Raw genomic sequence first — 27,314 nt, 5'->3', positions numbered from 1 at the left:
ATTAGTTTATAATGCAGGAGCTGTGGCTGGTCCGGGGTGGGTGTTAGCCGATATCCACGTTCTGGCTGCTATTAGTTTATAATGCAGAAGCTGTGGCTGGTCCGGGGTGGGTGTTAGCCGATATCCACGTTCTGGCTGCTATTAGTTTATAATGCAGGAGCTGTGGCTGGTCCGGGGTGGGTGTTAGCCGTATCCACGTTCTGGCTGCTATTAGTTTATAATGCAGGAGCTGTGGCTGGTCCGGGGTGGGTGTTAGCCGTATCCACGTTCTGGCTGCTATTAGTTTATAATGCAGGAGCTGTGGCTGGTCCGGGGTGGGTGTTAGCCGTATCCACGTTCTGGCTGCTATTAGTTTATAATGCAGGAGCTGTGGCTGGTCCGGGGTGGGTGTTAGCCGATATCCACGTTCTGGCTGCTATTAGTTTATAATGCAGGAGCTGTGGCTGGTCCGGGGTGGGTGTTAGCAGATATCCACGTTCTGGCTGCTATTAGTTTATAATGCAGGAGCTGTGGCTGGTCCGGGGTGGGTGTTAGCCGATATCCACGTTCTGGCTGCTATTAGTTTATAATGCAGGAGCTGTGGCTGGTCCGGGGTGGGTGTTAGCCGTATCCACGTTCTGGCTGCTATTGGTTTATAATGCAGGAGCTGTGGCTGGTCCGGGGTGGGTGTTAGCCGTATCCACGCTCTGGCTGCTATTAGTTTATAATGCAGGAGCTGTGGCTGGTCCGGGGTGGGTGTTAGCCGATATCCACGTTCTGGCTGCTATTAGTTTATAATGCAGGAGCTGTGGCTGGTCCGGGGTGGGTGTTAGCCGTATCCACGTTCTGGCTGCTATTAGTTTATAATGCAGGAGCTGTGGCTGGTCCGGGGTGGGTGTTAGCTGTATCCACGTTCTGGCTGCTATTAGTTTATAATGCAGGAGCTGTGGCTGGTCCGGGGTGGGTGTTAGCCGTATCCACGTTCTGGATGCTATTAGTTTATAATGCAGGAGCTGTGGCTGGTCCGGGGTGGGTGTTAGCCGATATCCACGTTCTGGCTGCTATTAGTTTATAATGCAGGAGCTGTGGCTGGTCCGGGGTGTGTGTTAGCTGATATCCACGTTCTGGCTGCTATTAGTTTATAATGCAGGAGCTGTGGCTGGTCCGGGGTGGGTGTTAGCCGTATCCACGTTCTGGCTGCTATTAGTTTATAATGCAGGAGCTGTGGCTGGTCCGGGGTGGGTGTTAGCTGTATCCACGTTCTGGCTGCTATTAGTGTATAATGCAGGAGCTGTGGCTGGTCCGGGGTGGGTGTTAGCCGTATCCACGTTCTGGCTGCTATTAGTTTATAATGCAGGAGCTGTGGCTGGTCCGGGGTGGGTGTTAGCCGTATCCACGTTCTGGCTGCTATTAGTTTATAATGCAGGAGCTGTGGCTGGTCCGGGGTGGGTGTTAGCCGATATCCACGTTCTGGCTGCTATTAGTTTATAATGCAGGAGCTGTGGCTGGTCCGGGGTGGGTGTTAGCTGTATCCACGTTCTGGCTGCTATTAGTTTATAATGCAGGAGCTGTGGCTGGTCCGGGGTGGGTGTTAGCTGATATCCACGTTCTGGCTGCTATTAGTTTATAATGCAGGAGCTGTGGCTGGTCCGGGGTGGATGTTAGCCGATATCCACGTTCTGGCTGCTATTAGTTTATAATGCAGGAGCTGTGGCTGGTCCGGGGTGGGTGTTAGCTGTATCCACGTTCTGTCTGCTATTAGTTTATAATGCAGGAGCTGTGGCTAGTCCGGGGTGGGTGTTAGCCGATATCCACGTTCTGGCTGCTATTAGTTTATAATGCAGGAGCTGTGGCTGGTCCGGGGTGGGTGTTAGCCGTATCCACGTTCTGGCTGCTATCAGTTTATAATGCAGGAGCTGTGGCTGGTCCGGGGTGGGTGTTAGCCGATATCCACGTTCTGGCTGCTATTAGTTTATAATGCAGGAGCTGTGGCTGGTCCGGGGTGGGTGTTAGCCGATATCCATGTTCTGGCTGCTATTAGTTTATAATGCAGGAGCTGTGGCTGGTCCGGGGTGGGTGTTAGCCGTATCCACGTTCTGGCTGCTATTAGTTTATAATGCAGGAGCTGTGGCTGGTCCGTGGTGGGTGTTAGCTGTATCCACGTTCTGGCTGCTATTAGTTTATAATGCAGGAGCTGTGGCTGGTCCGGGCTGGGTGTTAGCCGTATCCACGTTCTGGATGCTATTAGTTTATAATGCAGGAGCTGTGGCTGGTCCGGGGTGGGTGTTAGCCGATATCCACGTTCTGGCTGCTATTAGTTTATTATGCAGGAGCTGTGGCTGGTCCGGGGTGGGTGTTAGCTGTATCCACGTTCTGGCTGCTATTAGTTTATAATGCAGGAGCTGTGGCTGGTCCGGGGTGGGTGTTAGCCGATATCCACGTTCTGGCTGCTATTAGTTTATAATGCAGGAGCTGTGGCTGGTCCGGGGTGGGTGTTAGCCATATCCACGCTCTGGCTGCTATTAGTTTATAATGCAGGAGCTGTGGCTGGTCCGGGGTGGGTGTTAGCCGTATCCACGTTCTGGCTGCTATTAGTTTATAATGCAGGAGCTGTGGCTGGTCCGGGGTGGGTGTTAGCCAATATCCACGTTCTGGCTGCTATTAGTTTATAATGCAGGAGCTGTGGCTGGTCCGGGGTGGGTGTTAGCCGATATCCTTGTTCTGGCTGCTATTAGTTTATAATGCAGGAGCTGTGGCTGGTCCGGGGTGTGTGTTAGCCGATATCCACGTTCTGGCTGCTATTAGTTTATAATGCAGGAGCTGTGGCTGGTCCGGGGTGGGTGTTAGCCGATATCCACGTTCTGGCTGCTATTAGTTTATAATGCAGGAGCTGTGGCTGGTCCGGGGTGGGTGTTAGCTGTATCCACGTTCTGGCTGCTATTAGTTTATTATGCAGGAGCTGTGGCTGGTCCGGGGTGGGTGTTAGCCGATATCCACGTTCTGGCTGCTATTAGTTTATAATGCAGGAGCTGTGGCTGGTCCGGGGTGGGTGTTAGCCGATATCCACGTTCTGGCTGCTATTAGTTTATAATGCAGGAGCTGTGGCTGGTCCGGGGTGGGTGTTAGCCGTATCCACGTTCTGGCTGATATTAGTTTATAATGCAGGAGCTGTGGCTGGTCCTGGGTGGGTGTTAGCCGATATCCACGTTCTGGCTGCTATTAGTTTATAATGCAGGAGCTGTGGCTGGTCCGGGGTGGGTGTTAGCCGATATCCACGTTCTGGCTGCTATTAGTTTATAATGCAGGAGCTGTGGCTGGTCCGGGGTGGGTGTTAGCCGATATCCACGTTCTGGCTGCTATTAGTTTATAATGCAGGAGCTGTGGCTGGTCCGGGGTGGGTGTTAGCCGTATCCACGTTCTGGCTGCTATTAGTTTATAATGCAGGAGCTGTGGCTGGTCCGGGGTGGGTGTTAGCCGATATCCATGTTCTGGCTGCTATTAGTTTATAATGCAGGAGCTGTGGCTGGTCCGGGGTGGGTGTTAGCCGTATCCACGTTCTGGCTATTAGTTTATAATGCAGGAGCTGTGACTGGTCCGGGGTGGGTGTTAGCCGATATCCACGTTCTGGCTGCTTTTAGTTTATAATGCAGGAGCTGTGGCTGGTCCGGGGTGGGTGTTAGCCGTATCCACGTTCTGGCTGCTATTAGTTTATAATGCAGGAGCTGTGGCTGGTCCGGGGTGGGTGTTAGCCGTATCCACGTTCTGGCTGCTATTAGTTTATTATGCAGGAGCTGTGGCTGGTCCGGGGTGGGTGTTAGCCGTATCCACGTTCTGGCTGCTATTAGTTTATAATGCAGGAGCTGTGGCTGGTCCGGGGTGGGTGTTAGCCGTATCCACGTTCTGGCTGCTATTAGTTTATAATGCAGGAGCTGTGGCTGGTCCGGGGTGGGTGTTAGCCGATATCCACGTTCTGGCTGCTATTAGTTTATAATGCAGGAGCTGTGGCTGGTCCGGGGTGGGTGTTAGCCGATATCCACGTTCTGGCTGCTATTCGTTTATAATGCAGGAGCTGTGGCTGGTCCGGGGTGGGTGTTAGCCGTATCCACGTTCTGGCTGCTATTGGTTTATAATGCAGGAGCTGTGGCTGGTCCGGGGTGGGTGTTAGCCGTATCCACGTTCTGGCTGCTATTAGTTTATAATGCAGGAGCTGTGACTGGTCCGGGGTGGGTGTTAGCCGATATCCACGTTCTGGCTGCTATTAGTTTATAATGCAGGAGCTGTGGCTGGTCCGGGGTGGGTGTTAGCCGATATCCACGTTCTGGCTGCTATTAGTTTATAATGCAGGAGCTGTGGCTGGTCCGGGGTGGGTGTTAGCCGATATCCACGTTCTGGCTGCTATTAGTTTATAATGCAGGAGCTGTGGCTGGTCCGGGGTGGGTGTTAGCCGTATCCACGTTCTGGCTGCTATTAGTTTATAATGCAGGAGCTGTGGCTGGTCCGGGGTGGGTGTTAGCCGTATCCACGTTCTGGCTGCTATTAGTTTATAATGCAGGAGCTGTGGCTGGTCCGGGGTGGGTGTTAGCCGTATCCACGTTCTGGCTGCTATTAGTTTATAATGCAGGAGCTGTGGCTGGTCTGGGGTGGGTGTTAGCCGATATCCACGTTCTGGCTGCTATTAGTTTATAATGCAGGAGCTGTGGCTGGTTGGGTGGGTGTTAGCCGATATCCACGTTCTGGCTGCTATTAGTTTATAATGCAGGAGCTGTGGCTGGTCCGGGGTGGGTGTTAGCCGATATCCACGTTCTGGCTGCTATTAGTTTATAATGCAGGAGCTGTGGCTGGTCCGGGGTGGGTGTTAGCCGTATCCACGTTCTGGCTGCTATTAGTTTATAATGCAGGAGCTGTGGCTGGTCCGGGGTGGGTGTTAGCCGTATCCACGTTCTGGCTGCTATTAGTTTATAATGCAGGAGCTGTGGCTGGTCCGGGGTGGGTGTTAGCTGATATCCACGTTCTGGCTGCTATTAGTTTATAATGCAGGAGCTGTGGCTGGTCCGGGGTGGGTGTTAGCCGATATCCACGTTCTGGCTGCTATTAGTTTATAATGCAGGAGCTGTGGCTGGTCCGGGGTGGGTGTTAGCCGATATCCACGTTCTGGCTGCTATTAGTTTATAATGCAGGAGCTGTGGCTGGTCCGGGGTGGGTGTTAGCCGATATCCACGTTCTTGCTGCTATTAGTTTATAATGCAGGAGCTGTGGCTGGTCCGGGGTGGGTGTTAGCCGTATCCACGTTCTGGCTGCTATTAGTTTATAATGCAGGAGCTGTGGCTGGTCCGGGGTGGGTGTTAGCCGATATCCACGTTCTGGCTGCTATTAGTTTATAATGCAGGAGCTGTGGCTGGTCCGGGGTGGGTGTTAGCCGTATCCACGTTCTGGCTGCTATTAGTTTATAATGCAGGAGCTGTGGCTGGTCCGGGGTGGGTGTTAGCCGATATCCATGTTCTGGCTGCTATTAGTTTATAATGCAGGAGCTGTGGCTGGTCCGGGGTGGGTGTTAGCCGTATCCACGTTCTGGCTATTAGTTTATAATGCAGGAGCTGTGACTGGTCCGGGGTGGGTGTTAGCCGATATCCACGTTCTGGCTGCTATTAGTTTATAATGCAGGAGCTGTGGCTGGTCCGGGGTGGGTGTTAGCCGTATCCACGTTCTGGCTGCTATTAGTTTATAATGCAGGAGCTGTGGCTGGTCCGGGGTGGGTGTTAGCCGTATCCACGTTCTGGCTGCTATTAGTTTATTATGCAGGAGCTGTGGCTGGTCCGGGGTGGGTGTTAGCCGTATCCACGTTCTGGCTGCTATTAGTTTATAATGCAGGAGCTGTGGCTGGTCCGGGGTGGGTGTTAGCCGTATCCACGTTCTGGCTGCTATTAGTTTATAATGCAGGAGCTGTGGCTGGTCCGGGGTGGGTGTTAGCCGATATCCACGTTCTGGCTGCTATTAGTTTATAATGCAGGAGCTGTGGCTGGTCCGGGGTGGGTGTTAGCCGATATCCACGTTCTGGCTGCTATTCGTTTATAATGCAGGAGCTGTGGCTGGTCCGGGGTGGGTGTTAGCCGTATCCACGTTCTGGCTGCTATTGGTTTATAATGCAGGAGCTGTGGCTGGTCCGGGGTGGGTGTTAGCCGTATCCACGTTCTGGCTGCTATTAGTTTATAATGCAGGAGCTGTGACTGGTCCGGGGTGGGTGTTAGCCGATATCCACGTTCTGGCTGCTATTAGTTTATAATGCAGGAGCTGTGGCTGGTCCGGGGTGGGTGTTAGCCGATATCCACGTTCTGGCTGCTATTAGTTTATAATGCAGGAGCTGTGGCTGGTCCGGGGTGGGTGTTAGCCGATATCCACGTTCTGGCTGCTATTAGTTTATAATGCAGGAGCTGTGGCTGGTCCGGGGTGGGTGTTAGCCGTATCCACGTTCTGGCTGCTATTAGTTTATAATGCAGGAGCTGTGGCTGGTCCGGGGTGGGTGTTAGCCGTATCCACGTTCTGGCTGCTATTAGTTTATAATGCAGGAGCTGTGGCTGGTCCGGGGTGGGTGTTAGCCGTATCCACGTTCTGGCTGCTATTAGTTTATAATGCAGGAGCTGTGGCTGGTCTGGGGTGGGTGTTAGCCGATATCCACGTTCTGGCTGCTATTAGTTTATAATGCAGGAGCTGTGGCTGGTTGGGTGGGTGTTAGCCGATATCCACGTTCTGGCTGCTATTAGTTTATAATGCAGGAGCTGTGGCTGGTCCGGGGTGGGTGTTAGCCGATATCCACGTTCTGGCTGCTATTAGTTTATAATGCAGGAGCTGTGGCTGGTCCGGGGTGGGTGTTAGCCGTATCCACGTTCTGGCTGCTATTAGTTTATAATGCAGGAGCTGTGGCTGGTCCGGGGTGGGTGTTAGCCGATATCCACGTTCTGGCTGCTATTAGTTTATAATGCAGGAGCTGTGGCTGGTCCGGGGTGGGTGTTAGCCGATATCCACGTTCTTGCTGCTATTAGTTTATAATGCAGGAGCTGTGGCTGGTCCGGGGTGGGTGTTAGCCGTATCCACGTTCTGGCTGCTATTAGTTTATAATGCAGGAGCTGTGGCTGGTCCGGGGTGGGTGTTAGCCGATATCCACGTTCTGGCTGCTATTAGTTTATAATGCAGGAGCTGTGGCTGGTCCGGGGTGGGTGTTAGCCGTATCCACGTTCTGGCTGCTATTAGTTTATAATGCAGGAGCTGTGGCTGGTCCGGGGTGGGTGTTAGCCGATATCCACGTTCTGGCTGCTATTAGTTTATAATGCAGGAGCTGTGGCTGGTCCGGGGTGGGTGTTAGCCGATATCCACGTTCTGGCTGCTATTAGTTTATAATGCAGGAGCTGTGGCTGGTCCGGGGTGTGTGTTAGCTGATATCCACGTTCTGGCTGCTATTAGTTTATAATGCAGGAGCTGTGGCTGGTCCGGGGTGGGTGTTAGCCGATATCCACGTTCTGGCTGCTATTAGTTTATAATGCAGGAGCTGTGGCTGGTCCGGGGTGGGTGTTAGCCGATATCCACGTTCTGGCTGCTATTAGTTTATAATGCAGGAGCTGTGGCTGGTCCGGGGTGGGTGTTAGCCGTATCCACGTTCTGGCTGCTATTAGTTTATAATGCAGGAGCTGTGGCTGGTCCGGGGTGGGTGTTAGCCGTATCCACGTTCTGGCTGCTATTAGTTTATAATGCAGGAGCTGTGGCTGGTCCGGGGTGGGTGTTAGCCGTATCCACGTTCTGGCTGCTATTAGTTTATAATGCAGGAGCTGTGGCTGGTCCGGGGTGGGTGTTAGCCGATATCCACGTTCTGGCTGCTATTAGTTTATAATGCAGGAGCTGTGGCTGGTCCGGGGTGTGTGTTAGCTGATATCCACGTTCTGGCTGCTATTAGTTTATAATGCAGGAGCTGTGGCTGGTCCGGGGTGGGTGTTAGCCGATATCCACGTTCTGGCTGCTATTAGTTTATAATGCAGGAGCTGTGGCTGGTCCGGGGTGGGTGTTAGCCGTATCCACGTTCTGGCTGCTATTAGTTTATAATGCAGGAGCTGTGGCTGGTCCGGGGTGGGTGTTAGCCGTATCCACGTTCTGGCTGCTATTAGTTTATAATGCAGGAGCTGTGGCTGGTCCGGGGTGGGTGTTAGCCGATATCCACGTTCTGGCTGCTATTAGTTTATAATGCAGGAGCTGTGGCTGGTCCGGGGTGGGTGTTAGCCGTATCCACGTTCTGGCTGCTATTAGTTTATAATGCAGGAGCTGTGGCTGGTCCGGGGTGGGTGTTAGCCGTATCCACGTTCTGGCTGCTATTAGTTTATAATGCAGGAGCTGTGGCTGGTCCGGGGTGGGTGTTAGCCGATATCCACGTTCTGGCTGCTATTAGTTTATAATGCAGGAGCTATGGCTGGTCCGGGGTGGGTGTTAGCCGATATCCACGTTCTGGCTGCTATTAGTTTATAATGCAGGAGCTGTGGCTGGTCCGGGGTGGGTGTTAGCCGATATCCACGTTCTGGCTGCTATTAGTTTATAATGCAGGAGCTGCAGAAGAAACAGTTGTATATTGACACAAGTTACGGTTACAGCAAAAAAACTACAGCTGAAAAATTCTGTCAGATTTAATAAATTTGCTGTAAAAATGTCTGTAACACTTTGATCCATCTCCCATAAAGGGCACCTTACTGTCTGTTCCCGGAGAGAGGGAACATGTTCTGTAATACCTTCAGAAAAACTGTGATTTGTGCAGTTCGTATGGTGTTAATATAAACCAGCCTGTAACATAATGCAATAACTCGCCTGCATGCACACATTTCCCAGCATGCACCCCTTTCCTTCCTGATTGGCTGCTTGAGACTCTGATTAAGAGAATTGCCGTAAATGTGTTTTAATGTATTTAGCTGAATGCATTAACAGATCAACCTTCTGATTTAGTGTTTCATAGAAAGTGACCAATCATGGTGCGTGCGTGCAGGCTTTGTAGAATACACCCTAACTATTCTCTCTCTTCCCCTACTTTCAGGCTTCCATTAATTTCCTGTCTTCACCAAATGGCAGCCGATCGGTAAGTGCTTCTGCCGTGTCTGGGTTAGAATGCTCTGCCCTCCTAGAATAGGACTGTCATTAAAACGTATGGCAGAGCGATTGTTCTGGTGTACAATTACCATGATGCTCAGCTTAGGAACTGCTAGTAAATATTCTGAACGGCACGTTGGCCATGGTATGGTAGTCAGAACCAGGACCTCATTCCTCTAGCATTAATCACATTTGCAAAGTAATTAAAACGTATTCTGAGTTCCTGCTCACCGCTCCCATCGCTGCGTTTTCTATTATGAATTAATATATCTGGGTGCTGTCATTTTCTGTCTCCTTGTCCTCTCAGACCTCATCCCCTGTCCCCAGTGATGGTATCCCCACTCATACCAGACAAGGCTATAAAACCTATTCCTCGGTGCCAACTGCTCTTACCGGCATGGAGCTACAGGTAAGTCCATGCCTGTGCTGCCCAGGGCTCTTCCTATCATATAAAATAAAATCTGAATCCTTTCTAAGTAATGATCTTTATTGTTCCTGTGTGCCTGAACTGGAATGTTTGCTACGTCCCTTGTCAATACGGCTTTTAACCTGACCAACACGTGTAGTGTTTGAAATAACTCTACTGGGACTCATTATGGTGCTATTCTTTATTGCGATTCCCTGGTGGTTTTGTATTTAGTATAAATTGAGCGGTTCTGAGAGGTTTAAGGTGCCATACAGATCCTGTCTCTCTTTGTAATATTTATTAGGTGGCACCATGGAAACAAATAGAAAGTTCCTGCTTACAGCGCCACGTTTAGAACCCCCTAATTTTATTTTTGTTTATCTTCGTAGCTCTCAATGTTGTCTGTGTGTTCTAACCTTCACCTCATATTGATCTCGCCCCGGGGTCTAAAAATAGCATGCAAAACCTTTGTTAAGCTCTGCCATTTCTGCTGGAAGGTGATTCCATGCACCCACTATCCTTTTAGTGCGGTAATCTTCTCTCACATTGTGTTTTACATTTTCACCCTCTGGTTTAGATTTTAGCTCTGCAATTATACAAGTTTTAACCCCATTTTATTGGTTCGCACAGTGTTTTGTGACCTTTTATTAAGTCTGATAAGTGAATCTATTGGGTTTAGTATTGTGAATTCCACACGTTTTCTGGCATTTGTGCATAAATGGGGTCACTTTTCTCCATTTCTATGTCTCTAGCAGGAACCCACCACCCCAAGGACACCAGACTATAGCAGCACTATGCCTGAGGTGAGTCTGAGTTCATTGTCTGGTTTCTGTATAATAAACCTGCAGACTGCCGAGTTTGGGACAATGCAGCGAAGTCTGGACAGTAAGTGTGCCTCGAGCACTGTGTTGGGATCCAATGGTGTAAGCTGTAGTTTGTCTCCCAGTCAGTCATAACTAAGGATACAATAGATCTAATGCAGCCTGAAACCAAGTCTTCTGGCTGTCTCTCTTTCCAATCACTGCCACTAAAAGCCACGCTCGCACACACGGGGCTCGGGTGCTTTAGGCACCATGTATTTCAAAATAATGCTCAAACTGATCCTTTAACATTAAACTCGGTTTACAAGTTCTGAAAAGCATTCGTGAAATTTTGAATGTATCTATCAGAGTGATCTAAAAAGTGACGTTTTTTGCAGTTATTTTCCATTTTGAATGCTGTCACATATTCAGAGACAGGGAATATTATCAGAGATCTGTGTTGCTGAAAAAAGAAGAAACAGTTTTTATATTGACACAAGTTACGGTTACGGCAAAAAAACTACAGCTGAAAAATTCTCAGATTTAATAAATTCGCTGTAAAAATGTCTGTAACACTTTGATCCATCTCCCATAAAGGGCACCTTACTGTCTGTTCCCGGAGAGAGGGAACGTGTTCTGTGATTTGTGCAGTTCGTATGGTGTTAATATAAACCAGCCTGTAACATAATGCAATAACTCGCCTGCATGCACACATTTCCCAGCATGCACCCCTTTCCTTCCTGATTGGCTGCTTGAGACTCTGATTAAGAGAATTGCCGTAAATGTGTTTTAATGTATTTAGCTGAATGCATTAACAGATCAACCTTCTGATTTAGTGTTTCATAGAAAGCTTATAATTCTTTAACCCCTTAAGGACACATGACATGTGTGACATGTCATGATTCCCTTTTATTCCAGAAGTTTGGTCCTTAAGGGGTTAAAGTGATTCTTTTTGGGTGACCATTCAGTGTGCATGCATACCAGTTCCGCTCCAGTGAAGATACTGAGAGAGTCTGGACAGTAAGTCTGCCTCGAGGACCAAGTTGGCATCCACTGGTGTAAGCTATAGTTTGTCTCCATGGTCCTCCCAGCCGGTCTGGTGATTCCTTCCTCATTAGCCAGTCATATCACAGTTTCCATTAAGTACAGCCGTGTAGATGAAGGAAGTCCCGGCAATATTTTTTTCTGACCTAGCTTTCACTCCAGGTTTTATATGAAACAGAATGTCCTGCCAAGTTTTGCTAGGTTTGAAAATATTCAATGTAGAGGGCACATATGGAGGTGTCCAGATATTTAAGGCAATTCCCCTCTCTCCTCAAAGGGATTAGATAGTCCAGAGCAGCGCTCTTTTCGTGATCGTCAGAAGTACTTTGAGATGGATGTGAAGCAGCAACAGGCAGAGCGTCCTCCAAAGCGTGTTTCCCTGGTGGGCGAGGACGACCTGAGGAAAATGAAAGAGGAGGAAGGTAAGTCTGTCTATCTTCAATTCTTTTCACCAGTCAGTATTACTACACTTCCCATGCCATTCATCCAGTTTCCCAACATAGAAGTGATTCTCACTTATACCTCTACTTCCTCTCTATATTACCGTTTCTTAACACTGTCAATCTATCTCATGCCTCTACTTCCCCTTAATAATACAGTTTCCTGACACTTCCTTTGAATCTCTCACATATCTTCACACCCCTATTAGGTTTCCCGTCATTCTCTCATATCTTCACTTCCCCTTAATACAATTTCCTGTCACTCTCTCATTCCTTTACTTCTCCTTGTCAATCCAGTTTCCTGTCAATCTCTCATATCTATACTTCCCCTTATTAATACAGTTTCCTGTAATATATTGCTCTGTCACAGGGTGTCACGGTGTCAGTGTGTAATATATTGCTCTGTCACAGGGTGTCACGCTGCCAGTGTGTAATATATTGCTCTGTCACAGGGTGTCACGGTGTCAGTGTGTAATATATTGCTCTGTCACAGGGTGTCACGGTGTCAGTGTGTAATATATTGCTCTGTCACAGGGTGTCACGGTGTCAGTGTGTAATATATTGCTCTGTCACAGGGTGTCACGGTGTCAGTGTGTAATATATTGCTCTGTCACAGGGTGTCACGGTGTCAGTGTGTAATATATTGCTCTGTCACAGGGTGTCATGGTGCCAGTGTGTAATATATTGCTCTGTCACAGGGTGTCACGGTGCCAGTGTGTAATATATTGCTCTGTCACAGGGTGTCATGGTGCCAGTGTGTAATATATTGCTCTGTCACAGGGTGTCACGGTGTCAGTGTGTAATATATTGCTCTGTCACAGGGTGTCATGGTGCCAGTGTGTAATATATTGCTCTGTCACAGGGTGTCATGGTGCCAGTGTGTAATATATTGCTCTGTCACAGGGTGTCACGGTGTCAGTGTGTAATATATTGCTCTGTCACAGGGTGTCACGGTGTCAGTGTGTAATATATTGCTCTGTCACAGGGTGTCACGGTGTCAGTGTGTAATATATTGCTCTGTCACAGGGTGTCACGCTGCCAGTGTGTAATATATTGCTCTGTCACAGGGTGTCACGGTGTCAGTGTGTAATATATTGCTCTGTCACAGGGTGTCACGGTGTCAGTGTGTAATATATTGCTCTGTCACAGGGTGTCATGGTGCCAGTGTGTAATATATTGCTCTGTCACAGGGTGTCACGGTGCCAGTGTGTAATATATTGCTCTGTCACAGGGTGTCACGGTGCCAGTGTGTAATATATTGCTCTGTCACAGGGTGTCACGGTGCCAGTGTGTAATATATTGCTCTGTCACAGGGTGTCATGGTGCCAGTGTGTAATATATTGCTCTGTCACAGGGTGTCACGGTGTCAGTGTGTAATATATTGCTCTGTCACAGGGTGTCATGGTGCCAGTGTGTAATATATTGCTCTGTCACAGGGTGTCACGGTGCCAGTGTGTAATATATTGCTCTGTCACAGGGTGTCGCGGTGCCAGTGTGTAATATATTGCTCTGTCACAGGGTGTCACGGTGCCAGTGTGTAATATATTGCTCTGTCACAGGATGTCACGGTGCCAGTGTGTAATATATTGCTCTGTCACAGGGTGTCACGGTGTCAGTGTGTAATATATTGCTCTGTCACAGGGTGTCACGGTGCCAGTGTGTAATATATTGCTCTGTCACAGGGTGTCACGGTGCCAGTGTGTAATATATTGCTCTGTCACAGGGTGTCACGGTGCCAGTGTGTAATATATTGCTCTGTCACAGGGTGTCACGGTGCCAGTGTGTAATATATTGCTCTGTCACAGGGTGTCACGGTGCCAGTGTGTAATATATTGCTCTGTCACAGGGTGTCACGGTGCCAGTGTGTAATATATTGCTCTGTCACAGGGTGTCACGGTGCCAGTGTGTAATATATTGCTCTGTCACAGGGTGTCACGGTGTCAGTGTGTAATATATTGCTCTGTCACAGGGTGTCACGGTGCCAGTGTGTAATATATTGCTCTGTCACAGGGTGTCACTGTGTCCGTGTGTAATATATTGCTCTGTCACAGGGTGTCACGGTGCCAGTGTGTAATATATTGCTCTGTCACAGGGTGTCACAGGGTGTCACGGTGTCAGTGTGTAATATATTGCTCTGTCACAGGGTGTCACGGTGCCAGTGTGTAATATATTGCTCTGTCTCAGGGTGTCACGGTGCTAGTGTGTAATATATTGCTCTGTCTCAGGGTGTCACGGTGCCAGTGTGTAATATATTGCTCTGTCTCAGGGTGTCACGGTGCTAGTGTGTAATATATTGCTCTGTCTCAGGGTGTCACGGTGCCAGTGTGTAATATATTGCTCTGTCACAGGGTGTCACGGTGCCAGTGTGTAATATATTGCTCTGTCACAGGGTGTCACGGTGTCAGTGTGTAATATATTGCTCTGTCTCAGGGTGTCACGGTGTCAGTGTGTAATATATTGCTCTGTCTCAGGGTGTCACGGTGCCAGTGTGTAATATATTGCTCTGTCACAGGGTGTCACAGGGTGTCACGGTGTCAGTGTGTAATATATTGCTCTGTCACAGGGTGTCACGGTGTCAGTGTGTAATATATTGCTCTGTCTCAGGGTGTCACGGTGCCAGTGTGTAATATATTGCTCTGTCTCAGGGTGTCACGGTGCCAGTGTGTAATATATTGCTCTGTCACAGGGTGTCACGGTGCCAGTGTGTAATATATTGCTCTGTCACAGGGTGTCACGGTGTCAGTGTGTAATATATTGCTCTGTCTCAGGGTGTCACGGTGTCAGTTTGTAATATATTGCTCTGTCACAGGGTGTCACGGTGCCAGTGTGTAATATATTGCTCTGTCACAGGGTGTCACGGTGCCAGTGTGTAATATATTGCTCTGTCACAGGGTGTCACGGTGTCAGTGTGTAATATATTGCTCTGTCTCAGGGTGTCACGGTGCCAGTGTGTAATATATTGCTCTGTCTCAGGGTGTCACGGTGCCAGTGTGTAATATATTGCTCTGTCACAGGGTGTCACGGTGCCAGTGTGTAATATATTGCTCTGTCACAGGGTGTCACGGTGTCAGTGTGTAATATATTGCTCTGTCACAGGGTGTCTCAGGGTGTCACGGTGTCAGTGTGTAATATATTGCTCTGTCACAGGGTGTCAATGTGTCAGTGTGTAATATATTGCTCTGTCTCAGGGTGTCACGGTGCCAGTGTGTAATATATTGCTCTGTCACAGGGTGTCACGGTGCCAGTGTGTAATATATTGCTCTGTCACAGGGTGTCACGGTGTCAGTGTGTAATATATTGCTCTGTCTCAGGGTGTCACGGTGTCAGTGTGTAATATATTGCTCTGTCACAGGGTGTCTCAGGGTGTCACGGTGTCAGTGTGTAATATATTGCTCTGTCACAGGGTGTCATGGTGCCAGTGTGTAATATATTGCTCTGTCACAGGGTGTCACGGTGCCAGTGTGTAATATATTGCTCTGTCACAGGGTGTCACGGTGCCAGTGTGTAATATATTGCTCTGTCTCATGGTGTCACGGTGCCAGTGTGTAATATATTGCTCTGTCTCAGGGTGTCACGGTGTCAGTGTGTAATATATTGCTCTGTCTCAGGGTGTCACGGTGCCAGTGTGTAATATATTGCTCTGTCTCAGGGTGTCACGGTGCCAGTGTGTAATATATTGCTCTGTCTCAGGGTGTCACGGTGCTAGTGTGTAATATATTGCTCTGTCTCAGGGTGTCACGGTTCCAGTGTGTAATATATTGCTCTGTCTCTGTGTCACTGTGTCCGTGTGTAATATATTGCTCTGTCTCAGGGTGTCACGGTGCTAGTGTGTAATATATTGCTCTGTCACAGGGTGTCACGGTGCTAGTGTGTAATATATTGCTCTGTCTCAGGGTGTCACGGTTCCAGTGTGTAATATATTGCTCTGTCTCTGTGTCACTGTGTCCGTGTGTAATATATTGCTCTGTCTCAGGGTGTCACGGTGCTAGTGTGTAATATATTGCTCTGTCACAGGGTGTCACGGTGCCAGTGTGTAATATATTGCTCTGTCTCAGGGTGTCACGGTGCCAGTGTGTAATATATTGCTCTGTCTCAGGGTGTCACGGTGTCAGTGTGTAATATATTGCTCTGTCTCAGGGTGTCACGGTGTCAGTGTGTAATATATTGCTCTGTCACAGGGTGTCACGGTGCCAGTGTGTAATATATTGCTCTGTCTCAGGGTGTCACGGTGCCAGTGTGTAATATATTGCTCTGTCTCAGGGTGTCACGGTGCCAGTGTGTAATATATTGCTCTGTCTCAGGGTGTCACGGTGCTAGTGTGTAATATATTGCTCTGTCTCAGGGTGTCACGGTGCCAGTGTGTAATATATTGCTCTGTCACAGGGTGTCACGGTGTCAGTGTGTAATATATTGCTCTGTCACAGGGTGTCTCAGGGTGTCACGGTGCCAGTGTGTAATATATTGCTCTGTCTCAGGGTGTCACGGTGCCAGTGTGTAATATATTGCTCTGTCTCAGGGTGTCACGGTGCCAGTGTGTAATATATTGCTCTGTCACAGGGTGTCTCAGGGTGTCACGGTGCCAGTGTGTAATATATTGCTCTGTCTCAGGGTGTCACGGTGCCAGTGTGTAATATATTGCTCTGTAACAGGGTGTCACGGTGTCAGTGTGTAATATATTGCTCTGTCACAGGGTGTCACGGTGTCAGTGTGTAATATATTGCTCTGTCTCAGGGTGTCACGGTGCCAGTGTGTAATATGTTGCTCTGTCTCAGGGTGTCACGGTGCCAGTGTGTAATATATTGCTCTGTCTCAGGGTGTCACGGTGCCAGTGTGTAATATGTTGCTCTGTCTCAGGGTGTCACGGTGCCAGTGTGTAATATATTGCTCTGTCTCAGGGTGTCACGGTGCTGTTATAGATTATTTTAAATAAACAAATATGTTTAAATATCTCTGTTCCTGTCCAAATCTGAGATGATTAAATTGCGTATACGCAGAAGCAAATTCACACTGACACACGGAGTTCAGGTTAAAAGCACTTCGAGAAAATGTAATGGCATCTGGTTAAAAAGCGGGCTCGCAGACCCTTATAAGAGCGAAATTGCATCATCATTGAATATCAAGATAACAACAAATAAACATCATTAATTGGATTAGGTGTTAAGCGGTTATGTCAATGTCCACCCATCAATATTATTAATTGGCTCAAGTACTAAGTGGCTGGCTAAGTGTCCTCCCACTGGGAGGTGGCGTCATTCTGGGCACGGGTGTGGACAGATGGCTCAAACGCCATCTTACCCAGCACGAGGTTTACTCGGTGGGAAGGGGGGCTTGGGCGTCATTTTGGGTAGTTAGTGATGGCAGACTCGGGGTCAGGTTCAGGGTCTTTTTTATGAAAGAACATTTCATTAGAGCAGTTTTCTCATGGCCTAGCTATAGTATACTTTGTTTCATATTACAGGAACTTGATAATTCCGGTGTTAGTCATGTCCTTCTAGAAAATACATTCTCTATTCAATATTCTAAATGCTGTTGGGAAAATCTGTCATGTAATGTAGTTAAAATGGAGTTAGTACAAAAATTCAATACAGGGATCAATAAAGGTTTTTAATAATTCTACATCAGTGCCAGTGTGTAATATATTGCTCTGTCTCAGGGTGTCACGGTGCCAGTGTGTAATATATTGCTCTGTCTCGGTGTCACTGTGTCCGTGTGTAATATATTGCTCTGTCTCAGGGTGTCACGGTGCTAGTGTGTAATATATTGCTCTGTCTCAGGGTGTCACGGTTCCAGTGTGTAATATATTGCTCTGTCTCGGTGTCACTGTGTCCGTGTGTAATATATTGCTCTGTCTCAGGGTGTCACGGTGTCAGTGTGTAATATATTGCTCTGTCTCAGGGTGTCACGGTGCTAGTGTGTAATATATTGCTCTGTCACAGGGTGTCACGGTGCCAGTGTGTAATATATTGCTCTGTCTCAGGGTGTCACGGTGCCAGTGTGTAATATATTGCTCTGTCACAGGGTGTCACGGTGTCAGTGTGTAATATATTGCTCTGTCTCAGGGTGTTACACACTCTCATGCCTTTACTTCTCATTGTCAATTCAGTTTCTTGTCAACCTCTCTCATACCTTCATTTCCCCTTATTAATCCAGTGTCCTTACGATCTATCTAATGCTTTTTCTTCCCCTTATTAATCCAGTTTCCTGTCAATCTCTCTCATGCCTTCACTTCCCCTATTAACCCAGTTTCCTGTCAATCTATCTCATGCCTTCACTTCCCCTTATTAACCCAGTTTCCTGTCAATCTCTCTCATGCCTTCACTTCCCCTATTAACCCAGTTTCCTGTCAATCTCTCTCATTCCTTCACTTCCCCTTATTAACCCAGTTTCCTGTCAATCTCTCTCATGCCTTCACTTCCCCTTATTAACCCAGTTCCTGTCAATCTCTCTCATGCCTTCACTTCCCCTTATTATCCCAGTTTCCTGTCAATCTCTCTCATGCCTTCACTTCCCCTATTAACCCAGTTTCCTGTCAATCTCTCTCATGCCTTCACTTCCCCTATTAACCCAGTTTCCTGTCAATCTATCTCATGCCTTCACTTCCCCTTATTAACCCAGTTTCCTGTCAATCTCTCTCATGCCTTCACTTCCCCTTATTAACCCAGTTTCCTGTCAATCTCTCTCATGCCTTCACTTCCCCTTATTAACCCAGTTTCCTGTCAATCTCTCTCATGCCTTCACTTCCCATTATTAACCCAGTTTCCTGTCAATCTCTCTCATGCCTTCACTTCCCCTTATTAACCCAGTTCCTGTCAATCTCTCTCATGCCTTCACTTCCCCTTATTAACCCAGTTTCCTGTCAATCTCTCTCATGCCTTCACTTCCCCTATTAACCCAGTTTCCTGTCAATCTCTCTCATGCCTTCACTTCCCCTATTAACCCAGTTTCCTGTCAATCTATCTCATGCCTTCACTTCCCCTTATTAACCCAGTTTCCTGTCAATCTCTCTCATGCCTTCACTTCCCCTTATATTAACCCAGTTCCTGTCAATCTCTCATGCCTTCACTTCCCCTTATTAACCCAGTTTCCTGTCAATCTCTCTCATACCTTCACTTCCCCTTATTAACCCAGTTTCCTGTCAATCTCTCATGCCTTCACTTCCCCTTATTAACCCAGTTTCCTGTCAATCTCTTACATTAATTTCCCCTTATTAATTCAGTTTCCTGTCAATCTCTCGCATACCTTCACTTCCCCTATTAACCCAGTTTCCTGTCAATCTCTCTTGTACCTTCACTTCCCCTTATTAACCCAGTTTCCTGTCAATCTCTCTCATGCCTTCACTTCCCCTTATATTAACCCAGTTTCCTGTCAATCTCTCTCATGCCTTCACTTCCCCTTATATTAACCCAGTTTCCTGTCAATCTCTCGCATACCTTCACTTCCCCTATTAACCCAGTTTCCTGTCAATCTCTCGCATACCTTCACTTCCCCTATTAACCCAGTTTCCTGTCAATCTCTCGCATACCTTCACTTCCCCTATTAACCCAGTTTCCTGTCAATCTCTTGTACCTTCACTTCCCCTTATTAACCCAGTTTCCTGTCAATCTCTCTCATGCCTTCACTTCCCCTTATATTAACCCAGTTCCTGTCAATCTCTCATGCCTTCACTTCCCCTTATTAACCCAGTTTCCTGTCAGTCTCTCACACCTTCACTTCCCCTTATTATCCAGTTTCCTGGCATTGTCTCTCACACCTTCACTTCCTCTTATTCAAGCAATTTTCTAACATTACCGGTGATTCTCCCACAGCCAGAAAGATCCAGATAAAGAGAGAGCAGCTTTTACGTGAGGAGGAAGGAGACGTGACAGGGGACTCAAGTCCTAGAATGGGGGGGTCCAGCACCCCTTGTAGTAGTGTCTTCATTGAAGGAGTGGAGTACAAGATTGAGCGTGTAGCTGGAGGAAGCCTTTCCTCGCTGACTGGGTGAGAATTAATTCCTTATATCGTTAAAGGTGGCCTGTATGCTCTGGCCGTTTCACTGGGGTTAACACTAAATATAGATTCCTGCTAATACTATGTATTACTATTGGGTGTGTGTGTAGAATATTCTGTCACATTGCCAGTGTGTAATATATTGCTCTGTCACAGGGTGTCACGGTGCCAGTGTGTAATATATTGCTCTGTCTCATGGTGTCACGGTGCCAGTGTGTAATATATTGCTCTGTCACAGGGTGTCACGGTGTCAGTGTGTAATATATTGCTCTGTCACAGGGTGTCACGGTGTCAGTGTGTAATATATTGCTCTGTCACAGGGTGTCAAGGTGCCAGTGTGTAATATATTGCTCTGTCACAGGGTGTCATGGTGCCAGTGTGTAATATATTGCTCTGTCACAGGGTGTCATGGTGCCAGTGTGTAATATATTGCTCGTTCACATTTATGTATTTTTATGTATTTCAGGTGTTCCCCATCAGACTCGCAGAGGAATTCACTGGAAGATGCCTTTAGGATTGAGCAAAGGCCGAACTCAATGTCTGGGTAAGACAAGTGGGGTAGTCCTGTTTCTAATCCTTTGTCCTTCCCGTTCTTATTAGTCTTTCTGACCTGCTTTTCTTGACCGGTCTATCTCCTTTTCTCCTCAGATTGAACCCTGTTTACTCAGGTGGGTCAGAGGTCAGTGCACGTGTGCGGACTGTGAAAGCAGAGAAACGCCTTCAGGAACGTCTGAGAGTGCAGAGTCCAGAACTCACAGAGCAAGAGATGCAGCTCTCCCCAGCGGAGCGCCGAGCTCTGCAGGCAGAAAAGAGGGCTATGTGGAGAGCAGCCAGGTTAGTGCTTGCATCTTTAGCATTTTCTGTGATGATATAACAATGGGGACTAGGATACAATACGATCTGTAATAACTCCTTTCATTACTCAGTCCTCCGAGGTTCCTCTAAATATGTTCTATACTTGGTCCTATGTTAACCAGATTCCAGCTTCTCTCTCGGTCTATAGCCCGCTCATAGCTTTTTTCATCTTTGATTAACCGGTTAACCCCTTAAGGACACATGGCATGTGTGACATGTCATGATTCCCTTTTATTCCAGAAGTTTGGTCCTTAAGGGGTTAAAGTGTTTATGGTGTCTGAGTGCCTTGCCACCTCCTCATTATAAAGAGTTATACCGTTTTAGAGCGGTCTGGGGTCCACCAGGAAGCTTTCTGTCTGACCTAAGCCTGGCAATATAGGGCTTTGCTCATTGGCTGACAAGACAAGAGGCTCTCTGTCAGAAGTGGTGGAGGTGGTGGACCACAGGTAAGATGTCTAACCGTTCTAAAAGTTTTAACTCAAATGGGGAGGGGAGCCAGGGCACTCCTTTATAGTGCACTGGAGTATTCCTTTAATGTTGCCTGCATGTGGTCTACTGTAGAAGACCCCCAGTAATTCCATTTTTAGATGAACCAGTGGTTACTCCTCCGGACAGTTTAGATCTCCGTTCCCTCTCAGTATTCTGGCACAGACAGAGGTTGAAGATATCTTATCCCAACTCTGTACTGTGTGGGGCATAGATCGTCCACTTCTCTGGGTTTGCACTCCTGAAGACATGTACTGAGGGGAAAGAGTGAGCATCCTTGTAGGATTGATATGATTTATTGAATTCAATGCTGTCTCTGTGCTGCAGATTTCCATGAAAACAGCCAGAGATTTTGTCCTTTCTCTGACTTCTCCGGTACGTCATTCGATCCAGACGTGGTCTGTGATTTCATAGAAAATAGCTGGTATAATAATAGCTATATTTCCTATAGACCACCTACAAAAACAACTTAAAATGACAAATATCTAAGAAACAAGAATCTCAATGCAGCTGCCACGGAGGCTGATATCATTTTATAATCAATCACCAAATTAGCTCCGTGTTGATAATTTGTGTTATTTTCAAATAGAACCCTTGGGCTTGTATCCGTTCCTTTTCACAAGTTACTATCAAATTCACTTTTGTTAAATTTTTTTTCCAAGGATTATGGCATTCTATCAGATGTGAAAGCTTTACATAGTTTAAAAAAAAAAAACTGTGTTCACTGGATCCCCCTTCTCTCTGTATTACTTTGCTTTACTCTGTCTGGTTCCGTCTCTCTGTATTAGGTCTCTGTAACGGATCGACGGGCACCCCGACTGGGTACCTCCGTTGAAGGATGCTCCTAGCGCTTCCTGAGGACTCCAAGCACTGCAGCAGACACCATAGACTCCTCCATAGAGCAAAACAAGAACAAGCTCTTACAAGAGCTTAGCAGTGATTTAGCAAGGGAGTATGACGAGCATAGCAATCCCTTGTAGCAGATTCCCCCAATAAGAGACGGCACTCCAAATTGAGGGTGACGCTAGTACCCGTACAGCGCCCCTATCTACAAAGGAACCAACGTCGGCAGAGCAAGCATGGCGCCTGGCTACACTCAGGAGCAGTTTGTCAGAGAGGTTGCCATACGGCTGGCTTTCTTTGGACCCAACCCCTCTGAGGAAAACCTGCAGTTCGCGAGGAAATTAGTGGCAGAGTACCTACAGATCATAACAGATCTAGCAAAAGGTGTCGTCCGCCCTCCCCAGCGGCAGTGTGTGTTACAGGGAGCTGAAGGTGTCGTCCTTCCTCCCCAATGGCAGTGTGTATCCCAGGGAGCTGAAGGTGTTGTCCTTCCTCCCCAGCGGCAGTGTGTATCCCAGGGAACTGAAAGTGTCGTCCTTCCTCCCCAGCGGCAGTGTGTATCCCAGGGAGCTGAAGGTGTCGTCCTTCCTCCCCAGCGGCAGTGTGTATCCCAGGGAACTGAAGGTGCCGTCCTTCCTCCCCAGCGGCAGTGTGTATCCCAGGGAGCTGAAGGTGTCGTCCTTCCTCCCCAGCGGCAGTGTGTATCCCAGGGAGCATGAAGGTGTCGTCCTCCCTCCCCATCGGCTGAAAGTGTTCCAGGGAGAGGAATCGGTGAACACCTCTCCCCAGCGGCAGCTTAGTTTACAAAGGGGAGATCCTATTCTCCCAGATGGGGCAGCTGAGACAGGCGGTCTCGGCCCCCAGCAGCAGGACGAAATATTGAAAGGGGAGACAGTCGGTCCCCCCCTCAACCGGCAGAGAGAGTGTCAGGGAGAGGAGCTTGTCATTCCCTCTCCCCAGCGGCAGAAAGTGGGTAAGGGAGATGAACTCGTTACCTCATCTCCCCAGCGGCAGCCTAGCCCACCAAGGGGAGATGATGAGCCCCACACCCGTGCAGATGGGACCGTGGTTTCTGCACATGCCTCACAGGGGCGGGGCTAGGGACGGTCGGTCCTGTCCACCCGGCAGCAGGGAGGTTCATCCAAAGGGGAGACAGCCTGTCGTGCCCTCCAGCAGCAGTACCGGGTCCAGAGTGAGGAGCCTACTACGACATTTCCTCAACTGGGCTCCAACCAGGCTACTCCCATGGTAGCACTGGCAGCAGGGCAGAGTACCGCTGGTCTCTGCCCACTCAGCAACCCACCGATCCGGAGCGCCAGTAACCCCCAGAGTCGAGGCGGAGTTCCTGGACATGGACAAGCTACCCACTACCCCAGGTGTTGTAACTCTTTATTGTGGGTGGGCTGTACTGCTGATTGTGTTCTGTGGGTGGGTTGCTGGACTAACCAGGGCACTGACCGACAGGAGGTCAGATACCCTGTTAGTCTGGATGGTAAAGGGGAGAAATGTGGCGGAATCAACCTCGCCACTATGCACTGGAGAAGCCTGGTTGCTAGCCTCCTGCCCTGCGACTATGGCCCTTGGATGTATTAACCCTTTAAGAACTGTATTTGGGCATAATGGATTTGTATAATGCTGTTCCTGGCCCTTTAATTACTTTGGAGCAGTGTTACAACTTTTAAACTGGCACTTCGGATGCAGTCGAAGTGCCGAAGTCGTCGTAGTGGCCGCCATTCGACAAACGAACACGTGGCAGCGGCCATTTTAACTTATTCAAACGCGGTCAGCGGTGTGTGCAGCCAAATCTATGGAACTGTTTTCGGCTACCCAATTGCACGAACACCGCTGACCCGTACCTTCTTCGACACCGCGGCTGGAGACTAAGTCCTGTTCGAAGATTCGAACACTCGTTCGAATGGGACTTAGTCGTTTTCTCTGTGTAAAATAGACCGACCGCACAGCCCAAATCCATGGAACTGTTTTGGGCATGAAAATGTGCTTGCGGTCGGTCAAAAGTGACTTATATCTATTTCCCGAACGGCTGAACGAATTCGAATGATTTCTGGGTATGTTTGTATTTGGAATGTGCTGATTAATATTGGATGTATGGTTTTAGAGTTATGAAAGTTGGGTAAAAAGTATGTTTAAATTGTACGTATAATTGGGTTACCTCTCAGGCTAAGGGGAGGGAATCTGTGGGAGGTAACCATTGTGTGATTGGGTAATGTATAATTGTATGAGGGCGTCTCCCTTGCATGGGAGAATTGCATAAAAGCAGAGTGTGTGCCATTAAACCTGAGTTCTACTTCACCCTCAATTTGGAGTGCCGTCTCTTATTGGGGGAATCTGCTACAAGGAATTGCTATGCTTGTCATACTCCCTTGCTAAATCACTGCTAAGCTCTTGTAAGAGCGTGTTCCTGTTTTGCACTATGGAGGAGTCTATGGTTGTTATGGTGTCTGCTGCAGTGCTTGGAGTCCTCAGGAAGCGCTAGGAGCATCCTTCAACGGAGGTACCCAGTCGGGGTGCCTGTCGATTCGTTACATTGGTGGCAAGCAGTGGGATGGCGTCCTAGTGCGAGGTAAAGCAGCTCGGAGACACCATTCCTGGATTACAAATTGAGGGCAACGCTAGTACCCATACAGCGCCCCTATCTACAAAGGAACCAACGTCGGCAGAGCAAGCATGGCGCCTGGCTACACTCAGGAGCAGTTTGACACTCAGGAGAGGCAGAGTGCGTTACAGGGAGCTGAAGGTGCCGTTCTTCCTCCCCAGCGGCAGTGTGTATCCCAGGGAGCTGAAGGTGTCGTCCTTCCTCCCCAGCGGCAGTGTGTAGCCCAGGGAGCTGAAGGTGCCGTTCTTCCTCCCCAGCGGCAGTGTGTATCCCAGGGAGCTGAAGGTGTCGTCCTTCCTCCCCAGCGACCGTGTGTACCCCAGGGAGCTGAAGGTGCCGTCCTTCCTCCCCAGCGGCAGTGTGTACCCCAGGGAGCTGAAGGTGTCGTCCTTCCTCCCCAGCGGCAGTGTGTATCCCAGGGAGCTGAAGGTGTCGTCCTTCCTCCCCATCGGCTGAAAGTGTTCCAGGGAAAGGAATCGGTGAACACCTCTCCCCAGCGGCAGCTTAGTTTACAAAGGGGAGATCCTATTCTCCCAGATGGGGCAGATGAGGCATGCGGTCTCGGCCCCCAGCAGCAGGACGAAATATTGAAAGGGGAGACAGTCGGTCCCCCCTCAACCGGCAGAGAGAGTGTCAGGGAGAGGAGCTTGTCATTCCCCCTCCCCAGCGGCAGAAAGTGGGTAAGGGAGATAAACTTGTTACTCCCTCTCCCCAGCGGCAGCCTAGCCCACCAAGGGGAGATGATGAGCCCCACACCCGTGCAGATGCCTCACAGGGGCTTGGGACAGTCGGTCCTGTAAATTGTATGTATAATTGGGTTACCTCTCAGGCTAAGGGGAGGGAATCTGTGGGATGTAACCATTGTGTGATTGGGTAATGTATAATTGTATGTGGGCGTCTCCCTTGCATGGGAGAATTGCATAAAAGCTGTGTGTGTGCCATTAAACCTGAGTTCTACTTCACCCTCAATTTGGAGTGCCGTCTCTTATTGGGGGAATCTGCTACAAGGGATTGCTATGCTCGTCATACTCCCTTGCTAAATCACTGCTAAGCTCTTGTAAGAGCTTGTTCCTGTTTTGCTCTCTGGAGGAGTCTACGGTGGTTATGGTGTCTGCTGCAGTGCTTGGAGTCCTCAGGAAGCGCTAGGAGCATCTTTCAACGGAGGCACCCAGTCAGGGTGCCCGTCGATCCGTTACAGTCTCATTCCTCTCTGTATTACTTCTCTTTACTCTGTCTGGCTCCGTCTCTCTGTATTAGGTCTCATTGCTCTTTCTGGTTCCGTCTCTCTGTATTAGGTCTCATTGCTCTTTCTGGTTCCGTCTCTCTGTATTAGGTCTCATTGCTCTGTCTGGCTCCGTCTCTCTGTATTAGGTCGCATTGCTCTGTCTGGCTCCGTCTCTCTGTATTAGGTCGCATTGCTCTGTCTGGCTCCGTCTCTCTGTATTAGGTCGCATTGCTCTGTCTGGCTCCGTCTCTCTGTATTAGGTTGCATTGCTCTGTCTGGCTCCGTCTCTCTGTATTAGGTTGCATTGCTCTGTCTGGCTCCGTCTCTCTGTATTAGGTCGCATTGCTCTGTCTGGCTCCGTCTCTCTGTATTAGGTCGCATTGCTCTGTCTGGCTCCGTCTCGTTGTATTAGGTCGCATTGCTCTGTCTGGCTCCGTCTCTCTGTATTAGGTCGCATTGCTCTGTCTGGCTCAGTCTCTCTGTATTAGGTCGCATTGCTCTGTCTGGCTCAGTCTCTCTGTATTAGGTCGCATTGCTCTGTCTGGCTCCGTCTCTCTGTATTAGGTCGCATTGCTCTGTCTGGCTCCGTCTCTCTGTATTAGGTCGCATTGCTCTGTCTGGCTCCGTCTCTCTGTATTAGGTCGCATTGCTCTGTCTGGCTCCGTCTCTCTGTATTAGGTCGCATTGCTCTGTCTGGCTCCGTCTCTCTGTATTAGGTCGCATTGCTCTGTCTGGCTCCGTCTCTCTGTATTAGGTCGCATTGCTCTGTCTGGCTCCGTCTCTCTGTATTAGGTCGCATTGCTCTGTCTGGCTCCGTCTCTCTGTATTAGGTCTCATTGCTCTGTCTGGCTCGGTCTCTCTGTATTAGACAAAACAAGAGAATGGGGGATGGGTCTGCGCCACTGTATACAACAGATAATAATATTAAGTCCAATGGGATCTGTATCGTTGTGTCCAAAGTTCTACTTTATACGATATCCAGAAGATGTCAATGACATGGAGGATAGTCCAATTGTATAAAAAATAGAAGAATTCTTACTTACAGTTGGCAGAGCTTAATCCAGCTCTGGTGTGAATGGCTTATAGCGGTATTATCCCCGCTTGCAGGATATACGGCAAGTGTCCTCTTCTATGTGGTGACAGGTAACCAAGTTGGAAATAAAAATATTTTTTATACAATTGGACTATCCTCCATGTCATTGACATCTTCTGGATATCGTATAAAGTAGAACTTTGGACACAACGATACAGATCCCATTGGACTTAATATTATTATCTGTTGTACACAGTGGCGCAGACCCATCCCCCATTCTCTTGTTTTGTCTATTTACCTCCAGGGACATTAGAGGGAGTCCTTGTTTGGGACTGCTGCCTTTCTGATTAGCGCTGACTCTATTCCTTGTTTTGTTCTCTCTGTATTAGGTCTCATTGCTCTCTGTATTAGGTCTCATTGCTCTCTGGCTCCGTCTCTCTGTATTAGGTATCATTTCTCTCTGTATTAGGTCTCATTGCTCTCTGG

At 48.4% G+C, this 27,314-nt stretch overlaps 1 protein-coding gene across 1 annotated transcript in view; it reads left to right on the top strand.

The window, feature by feature from the left end:
• Nucleotides 1–27,314, top strand: part of SCRIB (scribble planar cell polarity protein) — a 195,589-nt gene that overhangs the window by 150,714 nt on the left and 17,561 nt on the right. The window contains exons 33-39 of the mRNA XM_063450950.1: nt 9,041–9,082; nt 9,401–9,502; nt 10,255–10,302; nt 11,621–11,765; nt 19,589–19,763; nt 20,239–20,316; nt 20,421–20,606. Of these exons, the coding sequence (XP_063307020.1) occupies nt 9,041–9,082; nt 9,401–9,502; nt 10,255–10,302; nt 11,621–11,765; nt 19,589–19,763; nt 20,239–20,316; nt 20,421–20,606 (776 nt within the window). The remainder of the gene's footprint in view (nt 1–9,040; nt 9,083–9,400; nt 9,503–10,254; nt 10,303–11,620; nt 11,766–19,588; nt 19,764–20,238; nt 20,317–20,420; nt 20,607–27,314) is intronic.

Source organism: Pelobates fuscus, chromosome 4 (assembly GCF_036172605.1).
Source record: "Pelobates fuscus isolate aPelFus1 chromosome 4, aPelFus1.pri, whole genome shotgun sequence".
NCBI lineage: Eukaryota > Metazoa > Chordata > Amphibia > Anura > Pelobatidae > Pelobates > Pelobates fuscus.
This window is presented reverse-complemented; position numbering and strand designations above follow the sequence as displayed.